At 35.5% G+C, this 21347-nt stretch overlaps 1 protein-coding gene across 50 annotated transcripts in view; it reads left to right on the forward strand.

Moving 5' to 3' along the window:
- The window catches only part of KTN1 (kinectin 1), a 101440-nt gene that overhangs the window by 5433 nt on the left and 74660 nt on the right, over positions 1 to 21347 (forward strand). For all 50 annotated transcript variants that reach the window (XM_026698680.2, XM_026698678.2, XM_087922376.1 and 47 more), the window contains exons 2-3: positions 14070 to 14621; positions 17578 to 17715. In XM_026698680.2, the coding sequence (XP_026554465.1) occupies positions 14099 to 14621; positions 17578 to 17715 (661 nt within the window). In that variant the 5' untranslated portion in view covers positions 14070 to 14098. The remainder of the gene's footprint in view (positions 1 to 14069; positions 14622 to 17577; positions 17716 to 21347) is intronic.

Genomic DNA, 21347 nt, shown 5'->3' on the forward strand with positions numbered 1-21347 from the left:
ACTTACGAAAGCATCAGAAAATACTTCTTCCAGAAGAGGTTAAATAGCTTATGACCCTCCAAGTAAAACATAATTGTTAAACATCCAGAACAAAACAGTTTATATCCTACCCAGAAGACTACATTTTAGCTTAACAGTTGCTGTCCTGCCCTACATTGTAATGTGTGAATAATATTTATTGGTCTGCTAGGAAGATGAATAAGAGTTACTGTGATTTGAAAGAGATGGTGGAATCCAGAAAGAATGTATTAAAATATTCCTCTTAGTGAAAGTAAGGGATTTTAAAGCACATTTACTCTTTTTTTCTGAGAACAATATCGAGAATTGCATTGTGTCTCATGCTGTATTTAAAAAAAACCCTAGACTTATTCAAGCTTGTGCAGGGTAGTATGATGATGCAACTAGCTATGAAACATTTTTCTCTTTCCTGTCCCCACAATCATTCTGTGCTCCACCTATTTCTGCTCTGCAGAATAGAGGGCAAAGTGCATTTAGCTGCAGTTTGAACCAGATTATGAGCTTTGTCATTGTGAGAACTAATGAACTTTGTTCATTGCAGGAAGTTTTCTTCATTGTCTCCCACTGCGAAATGTAGAATGCAATTTTGGGAGGAGCTGGAAGGCAAAGAAGAATGTCATTGGGGCAGTGGAGATATAAAAGGATTACTGAGGCATTTTTTCTTCTGGAAATCTGAAAAAGCTGACACCTTTTAATAAAATTGTGATTTCAGTTCTGATAAGATTAACAAATCAAAAAAGGAGAATTGACTGAAACCTTAATTTTTAGTGCTATTTAACAAATTGAACGTTGATCATTTTCTTAACTTTCATTTTCTCATTCTTAAATCAGAAAATTAAGTTCCCCCCAAAAAGAGATCAAAATTGTGCAATATTTATGCAGGGACATGAGTGAAATTACAGTTAAATTTCTAAATACAAAAACAACATTATAGGAACTTTTAATCACTAAAGATATTTCCATCCCTATATAATTTAATTCATCTTGTGCACACAGAGAACAGTTAAAAATTAACCCTCAGTCATTACATGATTGAGAGTTAATTTTTAACTGATAATTTTCTTGCATATATGACCTTTAATTAACATGTTCAAGTTTGCTCATTGGTTTAATTGTTTGTTCTAGATGTCAAATAATGCACTGAAAGGTAATGTATGAATATACAATACATGAAGCTTTTTTGAAGCAGACCACTGTGGTTTGTTCAGCAAATTATTACATAATCTCAAAGATGATATTAGGATCCTGGCAAAATAGAGGAAGCATGAGAAGTATCCTAATGAGGACTGCCCTATTATTTAAGAAGTAGACTTTCTTCAAGGCCAGATTAAATTTTGGAAGTTATTTAGAGAAAAAAATGCTACTGATTTAGTTTGTTCAATTTTTATATTCACCTTCTGAGAACCACACATTTTGATGCATTTATTAGGATTCACAGACATTTGTGAAACTGAAATTTTGGATGTTTAACATGCTTTGTTGTGGTAACTGTATTTCTGTGTATTAGGATAGAAATGTACAAAAAAGCATTTGAACATTTACTGCTAAAAATTGTAGATTGTGCTACTAAGAGATATTTCTACTGAAGCTTTGCTACCTGGAAATGATTTGTCGTTTCCATTCATTTTTGTAAATACATCCATGTTACATACATATCTAAAACACAGGAAAGACCATTTGGAAACATTCACTAGGAACATATGTTGTGTATGCTTTTGTGTAAAGGCAATCAATTTTGAGGTTTTTTTTTCCTTGTATCATAAATAGAAAACCCCTTAGAAAGAGCTGATCCATTTAGTTCTTTTTTATTCTAACATCAAAATATATGTTATTTTATTTCCTGATGTGGCTTAACATATATTTCTCCTTGGAAATGTTGTTTTGAACATTACATTTCTTGTATTTCAGAACAATTGTAATGTATTTACTGCTTATTTCTAATAATACTTTTCCAAGCTGAACATTAAGTGTTTGTGGAGCTGTAGATGACTGATTCTGGAATGACTATTTTTATTTATTTATTTACTTACTTACTTACTTATTTATTTATATTTTATGTTACTATTTTATTTATTATTTTATTTGTGTTTTTTATATGTTGAAATGCATCCAATATTGGAGGTTTTTAAGAAGAGATTGGACAGCCATTTGTCTGAAATAGCATAATAGTCTCCTGCTTGGAGTGGGGGGGGGGGTTGATTAGAAGATCTCCAAGGTCCCTTCCAACTCTGTTATTCTGACTAGATGCCAATAGTAAATTGAGTTCATCTTTAAGACCAGCAAGATAATTTTTTCTTCCTGAAATGTTTTTCTTCATAAATTTTAAATTTATTTTATTTATTGAATATATGCTTTGCTTTCTCAGAAAAGAAAAATATTCAAAATAGTAAGCAGAAGCAATATTTTAAAAGAGCAGACTTTTTTTTTTCCAAAATAGAGCTCCCGCGAAGCTCATAAGGTCAAAAGTACCTACATCCTGAAACATACTTGAATAAATAATGTTTTTGCCTATCCCTTTGAAAGGATAATAAAGAGCTCTGGAGTTCTTCATGCTCTCTCAGCTTGGTTGTTTGCCTAATAAAGAGACAACTAGTTTGACCTAGGTTGAGGGGGCATTCCCCCTTGAAGAAAATTCAGTTATAAATGAAAACTTTAATGAACAAAAACAAAATTCTTCTCAAAGCTCTTTTGATTTGTTAAATATTATTGCAGATAATATCTCCTGATCGGGAGTGATCAAAGATCATAATTTAGAAGCAATAACGTGGCAGGAGTTTTTGGCGGATGGCAAGATACAATTACCTGTCTATTCATGCTGGTTTTGCTTCTCTTTTTCATGTGCAAGTGCATGTGGACTAACTAGGACAAAGTGGGAGTGAATTTTGAGCATGTTTCCACTTTGCCTGATTGGATATTAAAAAATATGATACTCAAATAAGGAAGTCATGCATCTCTGCACTAAGATACTTAATCTTTTTTATATACCAAATTTTATTAAATATCAAAGATAGAAAGTTAAAATGCAAAATTACAACAAAAAGGGCAAAGTGGGAACAAGGAACAACAGGGAAAATTTAAAAAGTGACATAAAACAATAACAAAAAGGTACTTCCAATTATCTTCAGCATGGATAAAATTATAAGATATAACATTCTATTTTACTTTAGCAAAACCAGATACAAAATGAAAATATAATCTAAAAAAAGAGATAAACCATAATCATAACAGCTTCACAACTACATATATCTAATGTATAAAACTATAAAATGACATAAAATAAAATATATATCAATGTACAGTATACAATATTGCTATAATCAAAATCCAATATCTAATCCTCAAATCTCAAGTCAAAACTTCATTTTTATCTTTATCGAACTGAAAATCCAAAAAGGGGTTTCCATGCAGGGGAAAAAAGTAGTCAAAATGTTACCCTTAATCAAAATAGTCAGTTTTGCTGTCTTCACCAGTTCCACGATCCATTCGTGAGAATTTGCATGTCCTGCTGCCTTTGTTTATATACCTAGAAGCCTTGCAGCAGTTGTCATATATAAGAACAAAGTCCGGTATTTACTTGCATTCTGTTTATCCATCAACCATAAAAGGAAAAATGTACATCAACTTTAAGAATCTGGATCAGGAAACCTACCCAATTCCCAATATTTCTTAGCACTTTACAGGTCCACCATAAATGGTAAAAGATGTCCTCACATTGGTTACATTTCCAACATTTGTTTGACATTCCAGTATACATCTTTGACAATTTTTCAGGTGTTAAATATCAATAATACATCATTTTATTAAAAAAAAAAAAACTTTTCAGATTATAATTCAGTGTAAATTTCAGTTCAAAATGTTCACATTTTCCTATTGGAAAATAGGATTAAGCATCAAGATGCTGAATCTTGACTGGCAGTGGAGAAATCTGATAATTAGTTATAATGCTCAACGTTCTCATGCTTATTTTGTGCTTTTTTTGAACTGTTTTAAATTTAAACTGTTCAGACCCCCCCCCCCAATTGCTTTCCACATACTCCTCCCCTCCTCACTTAAAAACTTTACATAGATGCTATGGCTGTCTTGAATTAAGAGAAAATGAGTTTTAAAGAAAACAAGTGGGCATAGATTCCTCTGTCTGAATGCAACATGGTCTTTTTCTAGTTTCATGTCTTCCAGATATGCTGGGTTGCAGTGAACTTGCTCTCCACGAGGATAAGACGGAGTAAAATATTTCATGATCGCCATTGGCCAAGTTATTATACTCTTGACATGAAAAATGCAAAAATGCAGCAATTCTCTGTTTTCTCTTCCCTGCCCCATTCCAAGTCCTTGAAACTTTGCCAAGCTACATTTTTTTACCTACATGTTTGAGAGAAGAAGAATGCTGTGCTTTCCAGTTTTCATGTTGATTATGTCTCTGAATCGACGCAAAAGATACATCAACTCTGCTGTTTTCAGAACCTTGTAAGGCCTTGATTGTTGATCCTGGAAATGGGGCATTGTAAATTGATTGCATTTTTTGTTTGGTTTATATCACCATCTTCCTTCATATAATACTCCAACATAAATTATTTTCAGATTTTGCTGGCATTTCATATTTAACTACATTGATTATTTTCCTCCTTATAGTATTTAGACATAACTTTGTGGAGGAGAGCATTCTTCCTTTACTTTGTTTGGAAATGTGGTTAGGAAAGAATGATAAAAGAAGAATGTGTTTTTCTTTTAATTTCTGAGAGAGGTAAGTTGAATCCCGGTTTCTACGGGGACATGTCTTTATAATTTTTTTGACAATAATGCAGGAAAATATTTGCCATCATCACCTTTTGGGTTTTTAAAAAAACTTTCCACTATAATTTATCACTCTTGACATTTCCAGGTGGTCTCTGTCCAAGAAATCAGAAAGAGTTGGGTAGCACTTTTTTCAGCTAAGAGCTTTTATGAAAAGGCATAAGCTTTTGTGAACTGCAGCTCACTTCACCAGATCCATCTTTTGCCACCATGAACATAATGTAGCTCTTCTATTATGCCTAGCCAGATACCAGCTCAGCTTGATTTTTTGTATCTTCTAAGCCAGTTGCTCCTACCTGCTGAAATTTCTTTTTCAAGTTGAAATGTGAGTGAGAATGTCTCTGAATTTTCTTGTCCTTTTTGTAGGGATAAATTGTACACGTCCCTAATTAACTGTTGAGGGAAATCTTCAAAATCTACCTTCCACATGTGCTAGCTTTATATCTCTATCATTACGCAGTCGGATGCCCAGTGAACCAAACAAAAACGTGAAAAAATTAGTATACCCCACTGAAATTTTTGACTTTTTCTATATATTTCAAATGTAGATATGTGACATTTATTTCATCAGTATTGATATATGGGGATATAATATAACAAATATCATGCACCATTTATCTTAATTTAAATAAACATATATGCAGATTTCACATGTATGAAAAGTAAATACACCTCAGCATTTATCATTACCTCAAATACCTAAAATTATAATCAGTTTTCCCAGATCAGGTACAGCTGATTAGAACAGTATTAGACAAGATCTGGGAGGAACCCATCTTATTGAAACATAAAACATTTAGTTTGATTTGCTCTTTGTTGTTGAAGTGTGTGTGGTATCACCTTGCCAAGCTCAGAAATCATTCTGAAGTCTTCAGAAATAGGGTTATATATGCCTGCAAATTGAGGAAGGGATTTAAAAAGATAGGCAAACAATTAGCCATCAATCATTCTCATAGAGGATCTTCACAAGTGTAGAAGATTTCATACAGCTGCCAACTTGGTCAAGCTGCCCCAACAAGTTCAACCTGAGAGCAGAATGCAAGATGCTGAAAAAGTCTTTAAGAATCCTAGAATTTCATCACATGGCCTACAGTAACTCTCACTACTATTGATGTCAAAGTGCATGCATTCAAAAGAAGCTGCACCAATCAGATCTATATGGAAGATGGCTAGGAGAAAATATTTGCTGCCCAGAAAGAACACCAAGACAAGACTAAAGTTTGCTCATAACATATTGGCAATGAGCAGGACTTCTGGAATAATGTGTTCTGGACAAATGAGCCAAGGATAGAGTTATTTCACCACAGTACCAGAAAATCAAAGATCGAATTTCACAAAAAAAAAAAAACTTGATGCCAACTGTAAAATAGGTTATGGAACTGTTATAGTTTGGGACTGCTTTGCTGCAACGGGGCTTGGGCAGCTCACCACTATGAATTCCTCATTGTACCAGAGAGTGCTTGAGGATAATGTGAGTCCAACTGTTAATTAAAGTTCAACATGACAGTGAGCCAAGTATTCCAACCAACCCATCAAGGAACGCCTGAAAAACCCATATCTAAATCCCATTCAGGTGTTATGGGGTGACTTGCAGTGGGCTGTGCAAGCAAGAAATCCCTCAAACTTTGCAGAGCTGAAAACATTCTGCATGGACAAATGGGAAAAATTCCTTCTAGTCAATGTCAGAGCCTGATAGAGAGTTATAAGAAATATAAATCCTTCCATTCCCCAGCATTCAGTCTGAACTGAGGATGCTTCTTGGATGAGAAAATACCTTCAAGAAAAACAAACTCCAGTTGCTTTTTGAAAAAGCACCTTTGGGACACCTGTTTGAGATTGGTTCTGGCAAAAGGAACAATACTAAGCATTAGTACCAAAGATACTTAATTTTTCACAGAAGGAAATGAAATATGTTATTTTTGGGTTCTTACAGGATTTTTATAGTTCTTCAGCTACATTACAATTATTTTTATATATTATATGAATGAAGAAATAATAATAATTGTTGAGGTAATTCCCCCTTAGGAGAATGAGCACATACAGGGAGACGTATTTGAGAGTAGTGTTTGAATAATACACACACAGCACACAGATATACTGTACAGTAAATGTAGGTTTTTACTTCCAGAAACTTTTAAGCATAGTTCAAGATAAGCAGTCCAAACACAGTCCAAAGTCATTCACAGGTTAAATCAGTTTTCAGTCCAGGGATAATCCAATAACAAAGTCCAGTGTCAAAAACAGTTCAGTAACAGACTTATATCAAATCCAAGAATAACAGTCAATTAGGGAAAATGGAGGAACGGCAATACTCTCCAACAGAAGGAAACAGAGACTCACTGAGACACACTCTGAGACTAAGACTAAGACTAAACAACCCAGGTTTCTGACTCCATCTTATGGCTGTTTGAGAAACCCCTCCCAATTACAATTTTTGCATTTTCTTAAAGTTACAGTTTTAAAATATCTATCCTGGTTTATATATTTCCAACCCAAATAGCTGTTGGGTGACTTATATTCCTAACAATAATAACATAACTTAAATTCCCTGACTCCCAATGACTCTGGCCAAATCACAACAATAAAACAAAAGTTCCATAAAATCATAAAACATAAAGGTAAAAAAGTTGGCAAATGTGATTGAGTGAAGTGTCTTAATTTCCAATGAGGAAGACCTGGGTGAAGACCCAGGTCTTGCAGCATTTGTTAATATTGATCTGTCTTACAATTATTAAAAAGGGTTTTTTTTTTGAATAAGGTATTCTTTTTCACATGACTATACCTCCCTGGGAGAGCATTTCATAGCCACGTAGGAAAAAAGCATTCTCTTTGCCAGATAATCAACTTTGAGAAATAAATGCAGTTTCAAAAGGCCCTCTCCTGCTGATCTAAGCAACCGGACAGGCACATGGTAGGAGAAAAATTCTTCAAATAATGATGCCCTAACCTATTTAGGGCTTAAAATTCATCCCCAGCAATTCAGATTGTGCCGAATAGGTGACTAACACCCCATGGAGATCTTTCAAAATCAAGATCATGTAGTTTGTTCTGATTAATAGTCTACCCACTATATTTTGTACCAATTAAAATATATAGAAGCATTTTACGAGTAGTCAGACACTAGACAAGGTAGTTAGTAACCAAGGTGTGGATACCTGTTGCCAAGTCCAGCCAACTCAGGAGTAGTAATTTTTGGCACAAATATGCTCCCTAATATAGCCGCTATCTAGAAATCCAGTAATAGCTGAGATTCAAGGAATGCTCTTTTTGGGACAATGTAATCATGTTTAAAACTTGTATCTAATGCTGACATTGTTGACATACTAACAAACTCTTGGTTTAAATGCATTAATATAGTATATTAATTTTAAAATACTTTAGAATATTTTTCCTATAAAGATGTTTTGAATTTGATTAAAATCAAATATTTCTGGAGGGTATACTCCCAATTTTTTTAAAGCAAAAAAACTTTGCTCAGATCTTTCTTTTTCAAAGGACTGTAGGTTTGACTTGATGAGTCTCTATTATAGTTGGAATGTAAAGCATTTGCCCAGAGGATATTTAGAGGGCTGAGTTTGTGCTCAACAAAAGGCTTAATTGGATCAGTTTAATCAAGAGAATAGTTGCATGATTTAAAAACTCTGGATTTTATCTATGTTTAAAAATAGAACAAATTGCTTTATTATAATTTTATTAATAAAAATAATAAAAGCTGGTTAAAACACAGAAAATAGAATATGAAAATAGAAATGAAGCAGTGCGTCTTTAAATAATATAAATATGCATTGCTTTCAGTTTATCAGATTTATAATGATACCACAAAAGTAATAATTTAGTAGCTTGGTATTTGTATTTATATTTTTCCAGAAATTCAAAGTGGTATACACAGCAATCCCTTCCAATTTTATCCTCTTGTGTACTAGGTTAGCTGTCTTCAATTAACCATTTCTGCATAATTTTTTAAAGGTCCTCTCAATGGTTCTTTACGTTTAGGGGAATTTTGAGTCTGTCTCTCCTTCTAATCCAGGGTATGGATGAGCAATGCTGAACTTGATGATCACTTGTGTTTGACTGTATTAATAAAGTCTGATGTGTTGCCTGTCTCACTGTTTAGTCTTTACTATCAAAGATATATTCAGTACTTCTGGGGTGCTGTGGGTCATTATGCAGGAAATATTGTACAAGAGGATTCATACTCCTTAATTTCTTTCAGATTAGTTATAGCCTATTCCAAACCAAGGTTCTCAGTATTGCAGACATTTCAATCATACTACATATTAAAATAGTTTTAACTTTCCAAATGCTCTTGAGAGCTGGCTAGCTCTCTGCTTAATTCCCTGATTCCACTTGCTCAATGCAATATTCAGTTTATAGCTGTACCATTCCCCAACTGTGATCTGGCATGCTTACATAGCACTTACGCGATATTTAGTCATCTGCTCAAAGGATAGGAGAAATAGGAAGACTTGACTATTATTTGACTGAAAGTTGCATCCCATTCAGTAATTTAAAAATTGTATAACAGCCTAATTGTTAGGTGGCATAAATAGCAAATAGTTGATTAGCTTTCTCTATCTGAGATTTATATAAATTGCAATCCAGCACATCTAGGAGGCATTAGATTGGAATAGGTTTGGTTTAACCCATTTAGTCTGAATTCTTTGGGCTCTTAGAAACACTTTAAGAAATTTAGCTACAGAATAATTAATGGAATGCATGTTCTGTTCTGAATATAATTTTTTTTCCAGAAGGTTCATTGCTCTGATTAACACAAACTTTTGATAGTTTTGTGAGGCTAAAGTCTTTATAGACTCAAGGTAGCAAATACTATTATTTAATGATGACTATGACATTTGTCAGATCAGGGAAAAGTAGTTTAGAAGAATAATGTTGATACCTGGAATTCAGAATTTTGGTAGAACAGTTCATTTAGTGACCATGCAAAAATACAAGAGGACTGAAAAAAGTGACATGACCATTTTTCACACTTCCAACTGTTGCAGCATGTTGGAACGCTTGACAACTGATTCAGATTTGTGATGGTTGCAATGCCCTGGGATCATGTGGTCCCCTTTTGTGACCTTCTGCCAAGGAAAGTCATGGGGAAGCCAGATTGAGTTAATAACTGTGTTACTAACTTAACAACTGCAGTGATTCACATGACAACTATGGCAAGAAAGATTGTAAAAGGGGGCAAAATTAACAAATATCTCACGTAGCAACAGAAATTTTGGGCTCAATTGTCATAAGTCAAGGGCTACCTGTACAAATGTATTTTTAAAGTATTTTTATTATTTAAGGTTTTTTAATCCTACCTTTTGATTTTTATAAATAGAGTGGCGAACATATCTAATATTATTTCCTCCTCCTATTTTAGCCCTTTTATTTTATTCCCTTTTATTATACATACTTGCTATATGTAGAACTATATCCTACAGGATGGTATCAGCAGTAGAGTTCTTCATGTTTTTGGGTTCTATAATCTAGAGACCCCTCACATCCTGGACATAATCTGTCTCAACTTCTTGCCTTGGGACGGTGCAATAGGGCATTGAATGGAAAGACAACTAGAAACACAGATAATTTTTTCCCCTAGTGCCATCTCTCTGTGAACACCTAATTCTTGCACTTCTGTCTGATGTGTATGTATATTAACCCATATAATCAAGCTGTAGTATTATTATTTATCCTTTTATCATCTTTCCTCTTTTATTAGCATGATGATGATGATTTGTTGCATAATCAGCCAGTTGTTGTTATCATCTCTGTTTGCAAGTATACTGAGTGGAAACCAATTATTTGGATGTCTAATCATATTTGTCCAAATATAATATTACAATTCCAATTTTCTGCACAACAATCCTGTGAGATAGGTTGGGATGAGATAGTGATTAAAGTCGTTTAGATGGCTTTCATGATGTTCAGAGTGTATTATTTGGTTTTTCAATGTATGCCTTTTAGACCACAGGAAAAAGATTTAATGTTCATTGAACAGATGATAGTATACTTTTTCCCGAGAGCTTAAAGTTAGAAAGTTTTGTTGTTTAATATAATTTGAATTATTCATATCATCATATAATTATTTTTGGTACACAGCCTATCCTATTTTAACTTTGGCTACTCACAAGCACACAGCTTTTTTTTTTTTGCAGTTTAGTGCTTCAGCTAGAATAAATGTAGATGTATAAAAATTCTGTTGGGTTTTCCAAAGAGTTCTGTTATAATTTTTTTTGGCTTGTGAATATCACATAATAGTTCTAAATGTTTAGCATTTTCAGGAAAAGAGCATTGTGTAGAGCACTTAGTTACTCGGGAGATTTGCATTTCCTTCCTGACTCCAGTAAAATGTAATGACTGATGCACACTAGTAATATAGTGCCCTTCTCATTCTATAAGGTCAGTTAGCATGTCAGGCTAAACCATAAGTCTGGGTTAGTGATAAAAATGCTTATATGCTCCTGCAATCTCTGTCTGCAAGCTGATTATGTGAGCTTAATATGAATGATGGTGATTTTCTATCTTAGAAATTAAAGAACAAGTCAGGCTGTGTATTGTAGATGCACACAAAATCAAAATCCCGATGTTTTCATGTCATGCTTCGCTAAGCAAGCCCTGGATAGTCAAGACCCTTACCCACTTATTCTCACTGTTTATGCTTACCTTCAGAGGCAAACAGCATTTCAGTAGTTCAAGAAGCAGTTTAGGAAACCCATAAGCGCCCAATAAAGATGCTTCTGACATTAAGGAATAATTATGGTTTTTTTTTCTCCCTAGAACTGGAAACCAATTATTCTGTGTTCTTGGAAGGAAGTAGTGAGAATTGTGTTGCTATTAACAACTAGTATTCCACAACACAGTCATAAATTGAATTGTATAGCCATGGAATACAGCATTAAGCACTTCTGGTGGAAAAGAATCTACTGTCTCCTGAGACATATCAATTTCATTGTTGAACTACTCTTAGCATTAGGAATTTTTCCTGATTCCCCACCGCAAATTTACTTTCTTGTGATTGAGACATATTGCTTCTTGACATGTGGAACAACTCTGAACAATTCTGCCCTTCCTTCTACATGACAACTCTTTAGATACCTGAAGCTAGCTAAATTGCCTCGCTGTATTTTTCTCTTAATCTGATAAACATTCCAGGCTCTATCATCTTGGTTGCTTTACTCCACACATTCTCTAGTTTGTCAGTCTTCCTAAAACATCCAGAACTGGATGCTGTATTCTGAGTTTAATCTGACCAATTGCAGCATAAAGAGAAGTAATGTTCTTGATCTTGGCTCTCTACTCTGCTGATGAAGTAAGGAATGCATTTACTTTTTTGCAGTTACATCAGAATCAGGGTTATGTTTAGTTTGTGATCTACCAAGACATAGCTTCATATGTGCCACTCTTTGGAACTTTTTGTCAGCCCTTTGAAGTAGGCCTACCCAAGCCATCTTCTTCCATCTCTTGGTTGTGTGATTTATTGCCCAACTAATTTCTTAATAGCTTGTTCCTTCTTTCCTTATAACGACTGTAACACTTAATATGTAGGATGGAGGGGAGACTAGCAGAGCATGTTATGGACATCAACTAGCAGTCAGAAGACATGAAGAAAAGGGAAAGTAATAGGAAGCTGGACAGGCTGAGGAAAATGCATCATTGATTGTCTGTTGTCTTAGAAGGGGCAGTAATTCATCCTTCCTCAAGAAAAACATAGGATAACAGAGATGCATAGATTTGTAATGGTGGACAAGATAGAACAACTGCCACTTGCTTAAATATGGACCCTGAAAATTAAGAATTGAGGAACTATATGAACTATATTGTCTAAATGGTGACACATTAGTCAAATTTGAGACCATAGATGCAGAAGTAAACAATCTGAGGCATAGCAAACACCAATTCAGTCTTGCTAGAGTTCACTTCAGCCTATTTTTTCCCCATCCAGACTCCCAGCACCTTCAGAATATGAGATCACAATTTCCATAGCATTGCTTGCTTAGCCTGGCATTTTGATTTCCTAGCTCTCTGGTAAAGATCTAATGCTGGGAAAGGAGAATGGAAAGAGAAGACAACCAGCAGTAAGATGGCTGGACTCAGTTACAAAAGTGATGGTTTTAGCTGTTGGACGGCCTGAAAGAACAAGTTTGGGATAGAGGTTCCTGGAGAAAACCAGGATGTGGTTGCTAGAACTCGTAGTGTAATCTTACAGATTTTATGTCCGCCATCCCTTCCATTTAGGAAACTTGAAAACTGTCTATTTTGCTAGATTTTAAATGATATACAATTTCAGACAAGTGGTTGTCCAATTTCTTCTTTAAAACTTCCAGTGTTGGAGCATTCACAAGTCAAAAAAAAAAAGTTTTGTTTTAACTTTAACTTGGGTTATAGACGTTTTACCTTAGAGGGATTTTATTGATTAAACTTCTCTGTAGGTAAGGTTGCAAGTCTTTTTCATAAACTCAGGATTTCTTACTTTTCCTAAGGCAAATTAAAATTTCAAATTTTGTCTTGTGGCTTTCTTTTGAAGACAAGTTGATCTTGCCAATAATTTTGTTGCATAAAAATTGTTTTTAATAGCTTGAGGTATATAAATATAATGTGTGATGATGTAAAAAGATAGGATTTCTTATGTATCAATTAGATTCATCAATTTCTTTAATTTTATAGTTTAAAAGGCAGTGTCTACAAGAAGCAGGGAGGAAAGGAAGAAGGAAAAAAACCACAATCTTGGGCATCATTGTTTAAAGTTATCTTGGAATGACTGCTGGTAAATAACAACTAAGAGAAGCAAACCAAAGCAGAATTCTCTCTAATCAGGCATTGTGGCGGAATCGGGAACTGAAGTGAGGAGTGGAATGAAAAGACTGGCTAGCCTTGAATTGCTGATAGGAAAAAGCCTCTGAAAGCAGATTCTCCCTAAACTTTGCAGTGCTTATCTAGTAGTTTCTGTAGTGAGTGGATTATTAGTCTGTTAAGATTCCTGGCAATAGCAATAAACTACTCAGATCAACTCTTTGAGTTGTTCCTGGTTCCTTGTGCCAGAAGGGCACAATGAAAAATGGTATTGCTCCCCTTCTTTCCTTTTGTTTATTCTAAATATTATAATTTCCTTATAGATATTTTTATTTTATTGATTTTTTTTTAAAAAAAAATCTCATTGTTGACCTGCTACTTGGAAACAGCATCGCTTCAGTGATATAGCTGTAAAAATGCTGCCTTTAAGATTTCTTAATCGTTTTTCTCATTTGTCCTTATTTTCTTTGCAGATTTGTTCTTATAGTTAAGAAAAAGCACAATGGAATTCTACGAGTCTCCCTATTTCATCATCCTAGTACCTTGTGTTGTGATAGCTGTCCTCTTCCTCTTTTTTTGGCTTTTTATGAAAGAAACACTGTATGATGAAGCCCTCGCCAAACAAAAGAGGGACCAAAAGCTTCTGCCTAGTAAGACTGATAAAAAGAAAGCAGAGAAGAAGAAGAGCAAGAAAAAAGAGGCCCAGAATGGGAACCTCCATGAGTCTGACTCAGAGAGTAGCCCTCGGGACTTCCGACTGTGTGATGCTTTGGGGTCAGAGGAGGAGCATATTGTCCCTCTTCCACTGAATGTGACAGAGGCCCCCAGCAGTCTCCGGGAGCGCAAGAAGAAGGAGAAGAAACACAAGGGCAACTCAGAGGAACTTGTGCCAAAAGAGTTGGAGAATTCTAAGTCTGCAGGAAAAAAAGTAGAGCCAGTACCTGTAACAAAACAGCCCACCCCACCTTCGGATTCATCTGGGTCTAAAAAAAAGTCTGGACAAAAAAAGCAGAAAAATGGAATAGGTATGGCTGTGTTACTAGTTGGGTGTTGTTGTTTTTTGGGGGGTGGCGGCGGCAATATATTTGTTAATTGTGCAAGTCACACCGCCACTACAGAATAAGAGTCATTAGCTGCAGGCTTACAGTTTAAATGATACTGCCCCAAAGGAAAGGGAATGGGAAAGCAACAGTGAAATTAAGCAAGTTCAGGCACCAGTTCCTAATGTTATCTGTTTATGTTGATGATGGCCAATTGGAATCAAAGTGAGGTGCACTCAGTTCAAAAACAAGTCTTGACAGTCCTTCAAGGCACAGCCTGGCAATTACTGGATGTGGCTGTGATTTGTTCTGAAGTTGTTAGCCTTGAATTTAGGCTTACCTGGAACCTGCTCCCTATTTTTTCTTGACAGGTAGATCTGGGATTGGCTGTAAGTGACATTTCAAACCTGCTTGGTTTAAAATATTAAGCCAATCCGGCATAACATATTTCCTATATACCTCATAAAGAGGTTTGGATTTCAGAGGATTATAGAGAACCTTTTTTTAAATCATTGCTGGATCCTTAAGTCAGAATCAGCAAGATTTGTTTCATTACCTCTGTTCTATAATATGTATACTTTCCTTCCATCCAATTATAGTAAACCAAAGAAGTAGCTAGCAAAAACTATTGGATAGGATTTTTTTATATATACTAAAGGGAAAGGGAAAAAATAAACATTAAAAAAGAACAAAAGTTCAAAAAGAAAAAAATATGTATTTTATATAAAGAAAATTACATGGCCAGTTTTATATCTTGTCCATGTGGGGTAATATGGCCCAGTTTTCCAAAAGAAACCAACAGGTATTGTAGATTCAAGATGAGAAAGATGGTACAATCCTAGATTTACAGTATTGAAGAATAGTTCTTTTTCTGTTTCTTCATACAATGATAAATTCCAGATTGTTAGTATTTAATTAAAAATACATTCAGGTTTTGTACTGTGTGATTTTTGTCACACTGTTTTTACATCCTTAAGATTGCTATTAAACCTGCTTGGTTTAAAATATTGGGGCACACTTAGTGTACATAAAGTGTGCAAGTGTCTCCTTATCCTTTTTCAGACCGTGTTGTCCCATAATGTATTATCCCCCATAGACAAGATCTTATATTTTTGTGCCTTGCATTTAGCAAGAAAACTGTGAGAGGGACAGGCAGATGAATCCTAGGACTTTAACACTACATAGACTATGCAAACAAGGAAGAATGCCTTATTTATTTTAATAAACTAATTCTTTTAATAAAGAAGTAATTTCAAAATTGGACATGACACATGAATTAAAGAGTTCCTAGCTAGCAATAACTTTATATGTAAAATTTAGTCTTGGCCCACAAAATTTCATTCACTGTTTTCTATCAGCGGTTTAAACTTTAGGTTCTTTTGATCTTGCTAGAATGGAGCGATCTACAGAAAGAAGCTTTGAAAAGAGAAATATTTTGTTAGCTTACATAAACTTTCCAACTATACAGAAAATGTCTCAGATTCAGATATTCATATATTTTTTAAAAAGTTTTCCTGTGGCTAATCCACTGTGCATTCTTAATTATAGTAACATATTTATGGCTTTCTCAGTATTTAAAACTATTTAGCCAAATACTTCTGAGATATGATAATTGTTTTACATATTAGTATAATGTCTGTTACTATAATGCGGGTGAGATGTATATGCAGCAAAGATAATATTTTAGCATGGGGTTATGATTGCTTATTGTGTTACGCCACCTTTTGTTTTAATTATGAAATTTTTAAACAACTTCTAGTGGCCTGCTTTATATCAAGATATCAATCATGGTTTTCAGATTATAGTAGCTAGGGTTTCACAACATACTGAGCAGAAAATGAACTTCATGGCTTAATAAGATAAATAAAGGGATCTAATAATTATGATTTGTAATTCTAAGATTTATTATAGCTAATGAGCAAACCATTACTGATTAAATCAGAATAGAAATAACTCTATATGGACTTTCTGTAGAAAAATAAGTGTCCCCTCCCCTCCAGAGGTTCATGGTCACATCACAACACAGCCTTAGCTGTGTTACGAAGATCAGTGCAAACCTTTGGCTTCCCTGCCCTGACAAATTATGGATGGAATACTTGAACATCCTTGGAATAGATAGCAATAGCAATAGCACTTAGACTTATATACCGCTTTATAGTACTTTACAGCCCTCTCTAAGCAGTTTACAGAGTCAGAATATTGCCCCCAACAATCTGGGTCCTCATTTTACCCACCTCGGAAGGATGGAAGGCTGAGTCAACCTTGAGCCTGGTGGGATTCAATCTGCCAAATTGCAGTAGGAGTAACTTGCAGTACTGCACTCTATCCACTGCTCCACCAAGGCTACATTTTCTCTCTGGCTGTTGAAATTTAAGATGATTTTATCCTTATGTCCCCACTGAAGTATCTTACTTGATTTTTCTAAACTTATTTTGAATTGAAGTACAAAGCCACATCCTAATCTGGATTAATTTGACATGTGTACATACAGTATACAGATAGTCCTCGATTTATAACAGTTTGTTTAGTGACCATTAGAAATTAAAATGGAACTTTAAAAAGTGACTTTTGTCCATTGCAGCATCTCAATTACATTCAGATGCTTGACAAATGTTTCATATTTATAATAATTGCAGTGTCCCGAGATCATGTGATAATTTAACAAGTGCAATGATTCACTTAACAAATATGGCAAGAAAAACCATAAAATGGAGCAAAACTCAGCAAATTTCTCAATTAGGCAACATACGTTTTGGGCTCAATTGTGATCATAAATCAAGGACTACTTGTATCATGTATAATATATTATATGAATTCAAGTGCTCCATGCAACTTGTACATGGCTATACAGATGTATAGCATGCATGCGTATCTACAAACATGTACGAACACTTTAGTATGTATAGTATAAAGCCTGATATAGCTCCTTTTTTTTAAACAGATGATCAGGATGCCAAGAGTGATTCACTTCTGTCCACATCCAGAAAGCAAGATCCTCTCATATTGCATCCTGAGATAAAGCAAGAAAGTGGCTCTGGGAAGAAGAAAGTATCTGCAAAAAAACAAAAGACAGATAATGGTAATACAAGTGCAATTTTATATATGATGTTTTAATAACCACCCTTAATGGGATCTTTCTTAGATGAAGTATTTCTGGGTTCAGTGTATCAAGTTCAACCACAAAATCACTCCCAGATCAAATCAGCATTGGTGCATTTGTGGAAATGCAGATGTAATTTTAGTGTCAATCCTCAATGGCTTCCTTCCTTCTCAAATGCACTAGGAAGAAGGAAAATGGCTAACAACATCATTCTCATGAATCAAATGTACTTAGAGGACACTGAAGTTGGAACGTTCTCTTCCCTCCAGTTGTCCCATAAAATGGAAGACAAAACTGGAAGATCTGGCTTGTAGTATGCATGCAGATACTTGACTTTGGGGAATCTGTGCTTATTAAATTACATTAATCTACTTTGTTTAGAATTCTCCTATTTTACTAATCCTCTCCCACTTGTGATTGTAGGACTGTAACTTTGTTGCTTGTATCCTTACAATTTATATTGACTGTTTCCTAATATGATTTGATTGTTGATTGTACCCTATGACTATCATTAAGTGTTGTACGTTATGATTCTTGATTTTTAATGAATGTATCTTTATGTACACTGAGAGTATATACACCAAGACAAATTCCTTGTGTATCCAATCACACTTGGCCAATAAAGTATTCTACTCTATTCTAATTGTGATAAATGACAATCCTTTTTTACTTAAGGATTGTAACCAATTGCATTATGGCACGGACTTTCATAGCCTGGAGTCCACTTACTTTACATGAAAGAGGAATCATTTAACTAAATGATTCATTTATGAATTGTGAAGATTTAACGTGTATACTTGAACTGGGCTACAGATTATAGATATTAAGTATAGCAGTATTGAGAGCTATGTGAGTCTATAGTTTTCTGTGACAATTTGTTTCTAGAACCAAGGAGGTCATCCTGCCTGACAATAAAAAGGTTAGGGAAAAAATGGCATGCCAAGCTCAGTTTTTGTTGGCAGAGGCACCACGGGCCGATCCTTCGCTGTTTCCGGGGGACCTCATGGGCCAGATCTAAGCACCCGTGGCTGGATCTGGCCTGCAGGCCTTGAGTTTGATACCCCTGCTCTAGAAGCTCAAAAGTGGTATACACCGTATCAATTTATTTCCTCCTCCTTTGAGTGATGATTTTTAATGGTACACTGCAAATATGTTTGCATGTATATTTATTACTGTACACTTAACCTTATAAATATATCTTCAGAGCAGCATCCCCCAACCATTTAGGTACCAGGGATCAGTTCCACGAAGAGAAGTTTTTCCATGCACCGGAGGGGGAGTGGTTTCCTGCGGATGGGGCTTTGCTTGTTTGCACAGCCTGGTTTCTGGCATGCCACAGCCCAGTGCCAGTCCATGGATTGAGGGTTGGGGATCCCTTCTTTAAAGGTATCTCATGACATAAAACCATTCTGTTATTTTTCTTTTCCTCCCTCTTTGAGAAGTGTGTGGAATGTTTCAGTTTTATTCATACTATAAGCTTGGAAGCATATCCTTCAAGGGACATCTGTTTCCTGCATTGTCAGACCAATTTGTTGAACAACAAACTTTGATTTGAGGTAAAATGGTGCTGCTGAACCAGCAAAAGTGGTAAGTGCTTTAATAGGATAGGATAGGATAGAATAGAATAGGATAGGATAGAATAGAATAGAACAGCCTTATTGGCCAAGTGTGATTGGACACACAAGGAATTTGTCTTGGTGTAAATACTCTCAGTATACATGAAAGAAAAGATATATTCGTCAGGAGTCGAGAATCATAAGGTACGACACTTAATGATAGTCATAGGGTACAATAAGCAATCAAATCATACTAGGAAATAGGATGAAGGAACCTGCTATTTAAACATGGGTGTGTCATTAGGTCAGGGTGGGCAGACTCTGAATTAGATCCAAGTAATGGCATTGAACTGATTTTAACTTACGCAAGTGAGCGATCAATTCAGAATGCTGGTATGACTGTTCATAGTTCTGTAAACTAAGGATGAGGTGACAAAGAGTTTTCAGAGAGAGAATGGTTAATGCTGTCTGTTTTGGCCTCTAGTTCCACTCATTGCTTTCTTCAGTTTTTTCTGCCAAACATCTTTCTACCTCTTTGTATACAGGTGAAACTCGAAAAATTAGAATATCATGCAAAACTTCATTTATTTCAGTAATGCAACTTAAAAGGTGAAACTAATATACGAGCTAGACTCATTACATGCAAAGCAAAATAGTTCAAGCCATGATGTGTCATAATTGAGATGATTATGGCTTACAGTTTATAAAAATCCCAAATCCACAATCTCAGAAAATTAGAATATTGTGTAAAGGTTCAATATTCTAGACTCAAAGTGTCCCACTCTAAACAGCTAATTAAGCCATAACACCTGCAAAGGGTTCCTGGGCCTTTAAATGGTCTCTCAGGAATCACAATCATGGGAAAGACTGCTGACCTGACAATTGTGCAGAAAACCATCATTGACACTCTCCATAAGGAGGGAAAGCCACAAAAGGTAATTGCAAAAGAAGTTGGATGTTTCCAAAGTCCTGTATCAAAGCACATTAATAGAAACTTATGTGGAAGGGAAAGGTGTGGAAGAAAAAGGTGCACAAGCAGCAGGGATGACCGCAGCCTGGAGAGGATTGTCAGGAAAAGGCCATTCAAAAGTGTTGGGGACTTTCACAAGGAGTGGACTGAGGCTGGAGTCAGTGCATCAAGAGCCACCACACACAGACGGATCCTGGACATATTCCACTTGTCAAGCCGCTCCTGAACAACAAACAACGTCAGAAGAGTCTTACCTGGGCTAAAGAAGAACAGAACTGGTCTGTTGCTCAGTGGTCCAAAGTCCTCCTTTCTGATGAGAGCAACTTTTGCATATCATTTGGAAACCAAGGACCCAGAGTCTGGAGGAAGAATGAAGAGGCACGCACTGCAAGATGCTTGAAGTCAAGTTTGAAGTTTCCACAGTCTGTGTTGATTTTGGGAGCCATGTCATCTGCTGGTGTTGGTCCACTGTGCTTCATTAATTCCAGGGTCAGTGCAGCAGTCTACCAGGAGATTTTGGAGCACTTCATGGTTCCTTCCGCAGACGAGCTTTATGGGGATGCTGACTTCATTTTCCAGCAGGACTTGGCACCTGCCCACACTGCCAAAAGCACCAAAACCTGGTTCAGTGACCGTGGGATTACTGTGCTTGATTGGCCAGCAAACTCGCCTGACCTGAACCCCATAGAGAATCTATGGGGCATTTTCAAGAGAAGGATGAGAGACATTAGACCAAACAATGCCGAAGAGCTGAAGGCCGCTAATGAAGCATCCTGGTCTTCCATAACACCTCAGCAGTGCCACAGGGTGATAGCTTCCATGCCACGCTGCATTGAGGCAGTAATTGCTACAAAAGGGGCCCAAACCAAGTACTGAGTACATATGCATGCTTATACTTTTCAGAGGTCCAATATTGTTCTATGTACAATCCTTGTTTTATTGATTGCATGTAATATTCTAATTTGCTGAGATTGTGGATTTGGGGTTTTCATGAGCTGTAAGCCATAATCATCACAATTATGACAAATCACGGCTTGAACTATCTTGCTTTGCATGTAATGAATCTATCTCATATATTATTTTCA

Source organism: Pseudonaja textilis, chromosome 1, assembly GCF_049901715.1.
Source record: "Pseudonaja textilis isolate UNSWEBS1 chromosome 1, rPseTex1.2, whole genome shotgun sequence".
NCBI classification, from domain to species: domain Eukaryota; kingdom Metazoa; phylum Chordata; class Lepidosauria; order Squamata; family Elapidae; genus Pseudonaja; species Pseudonaja textilis.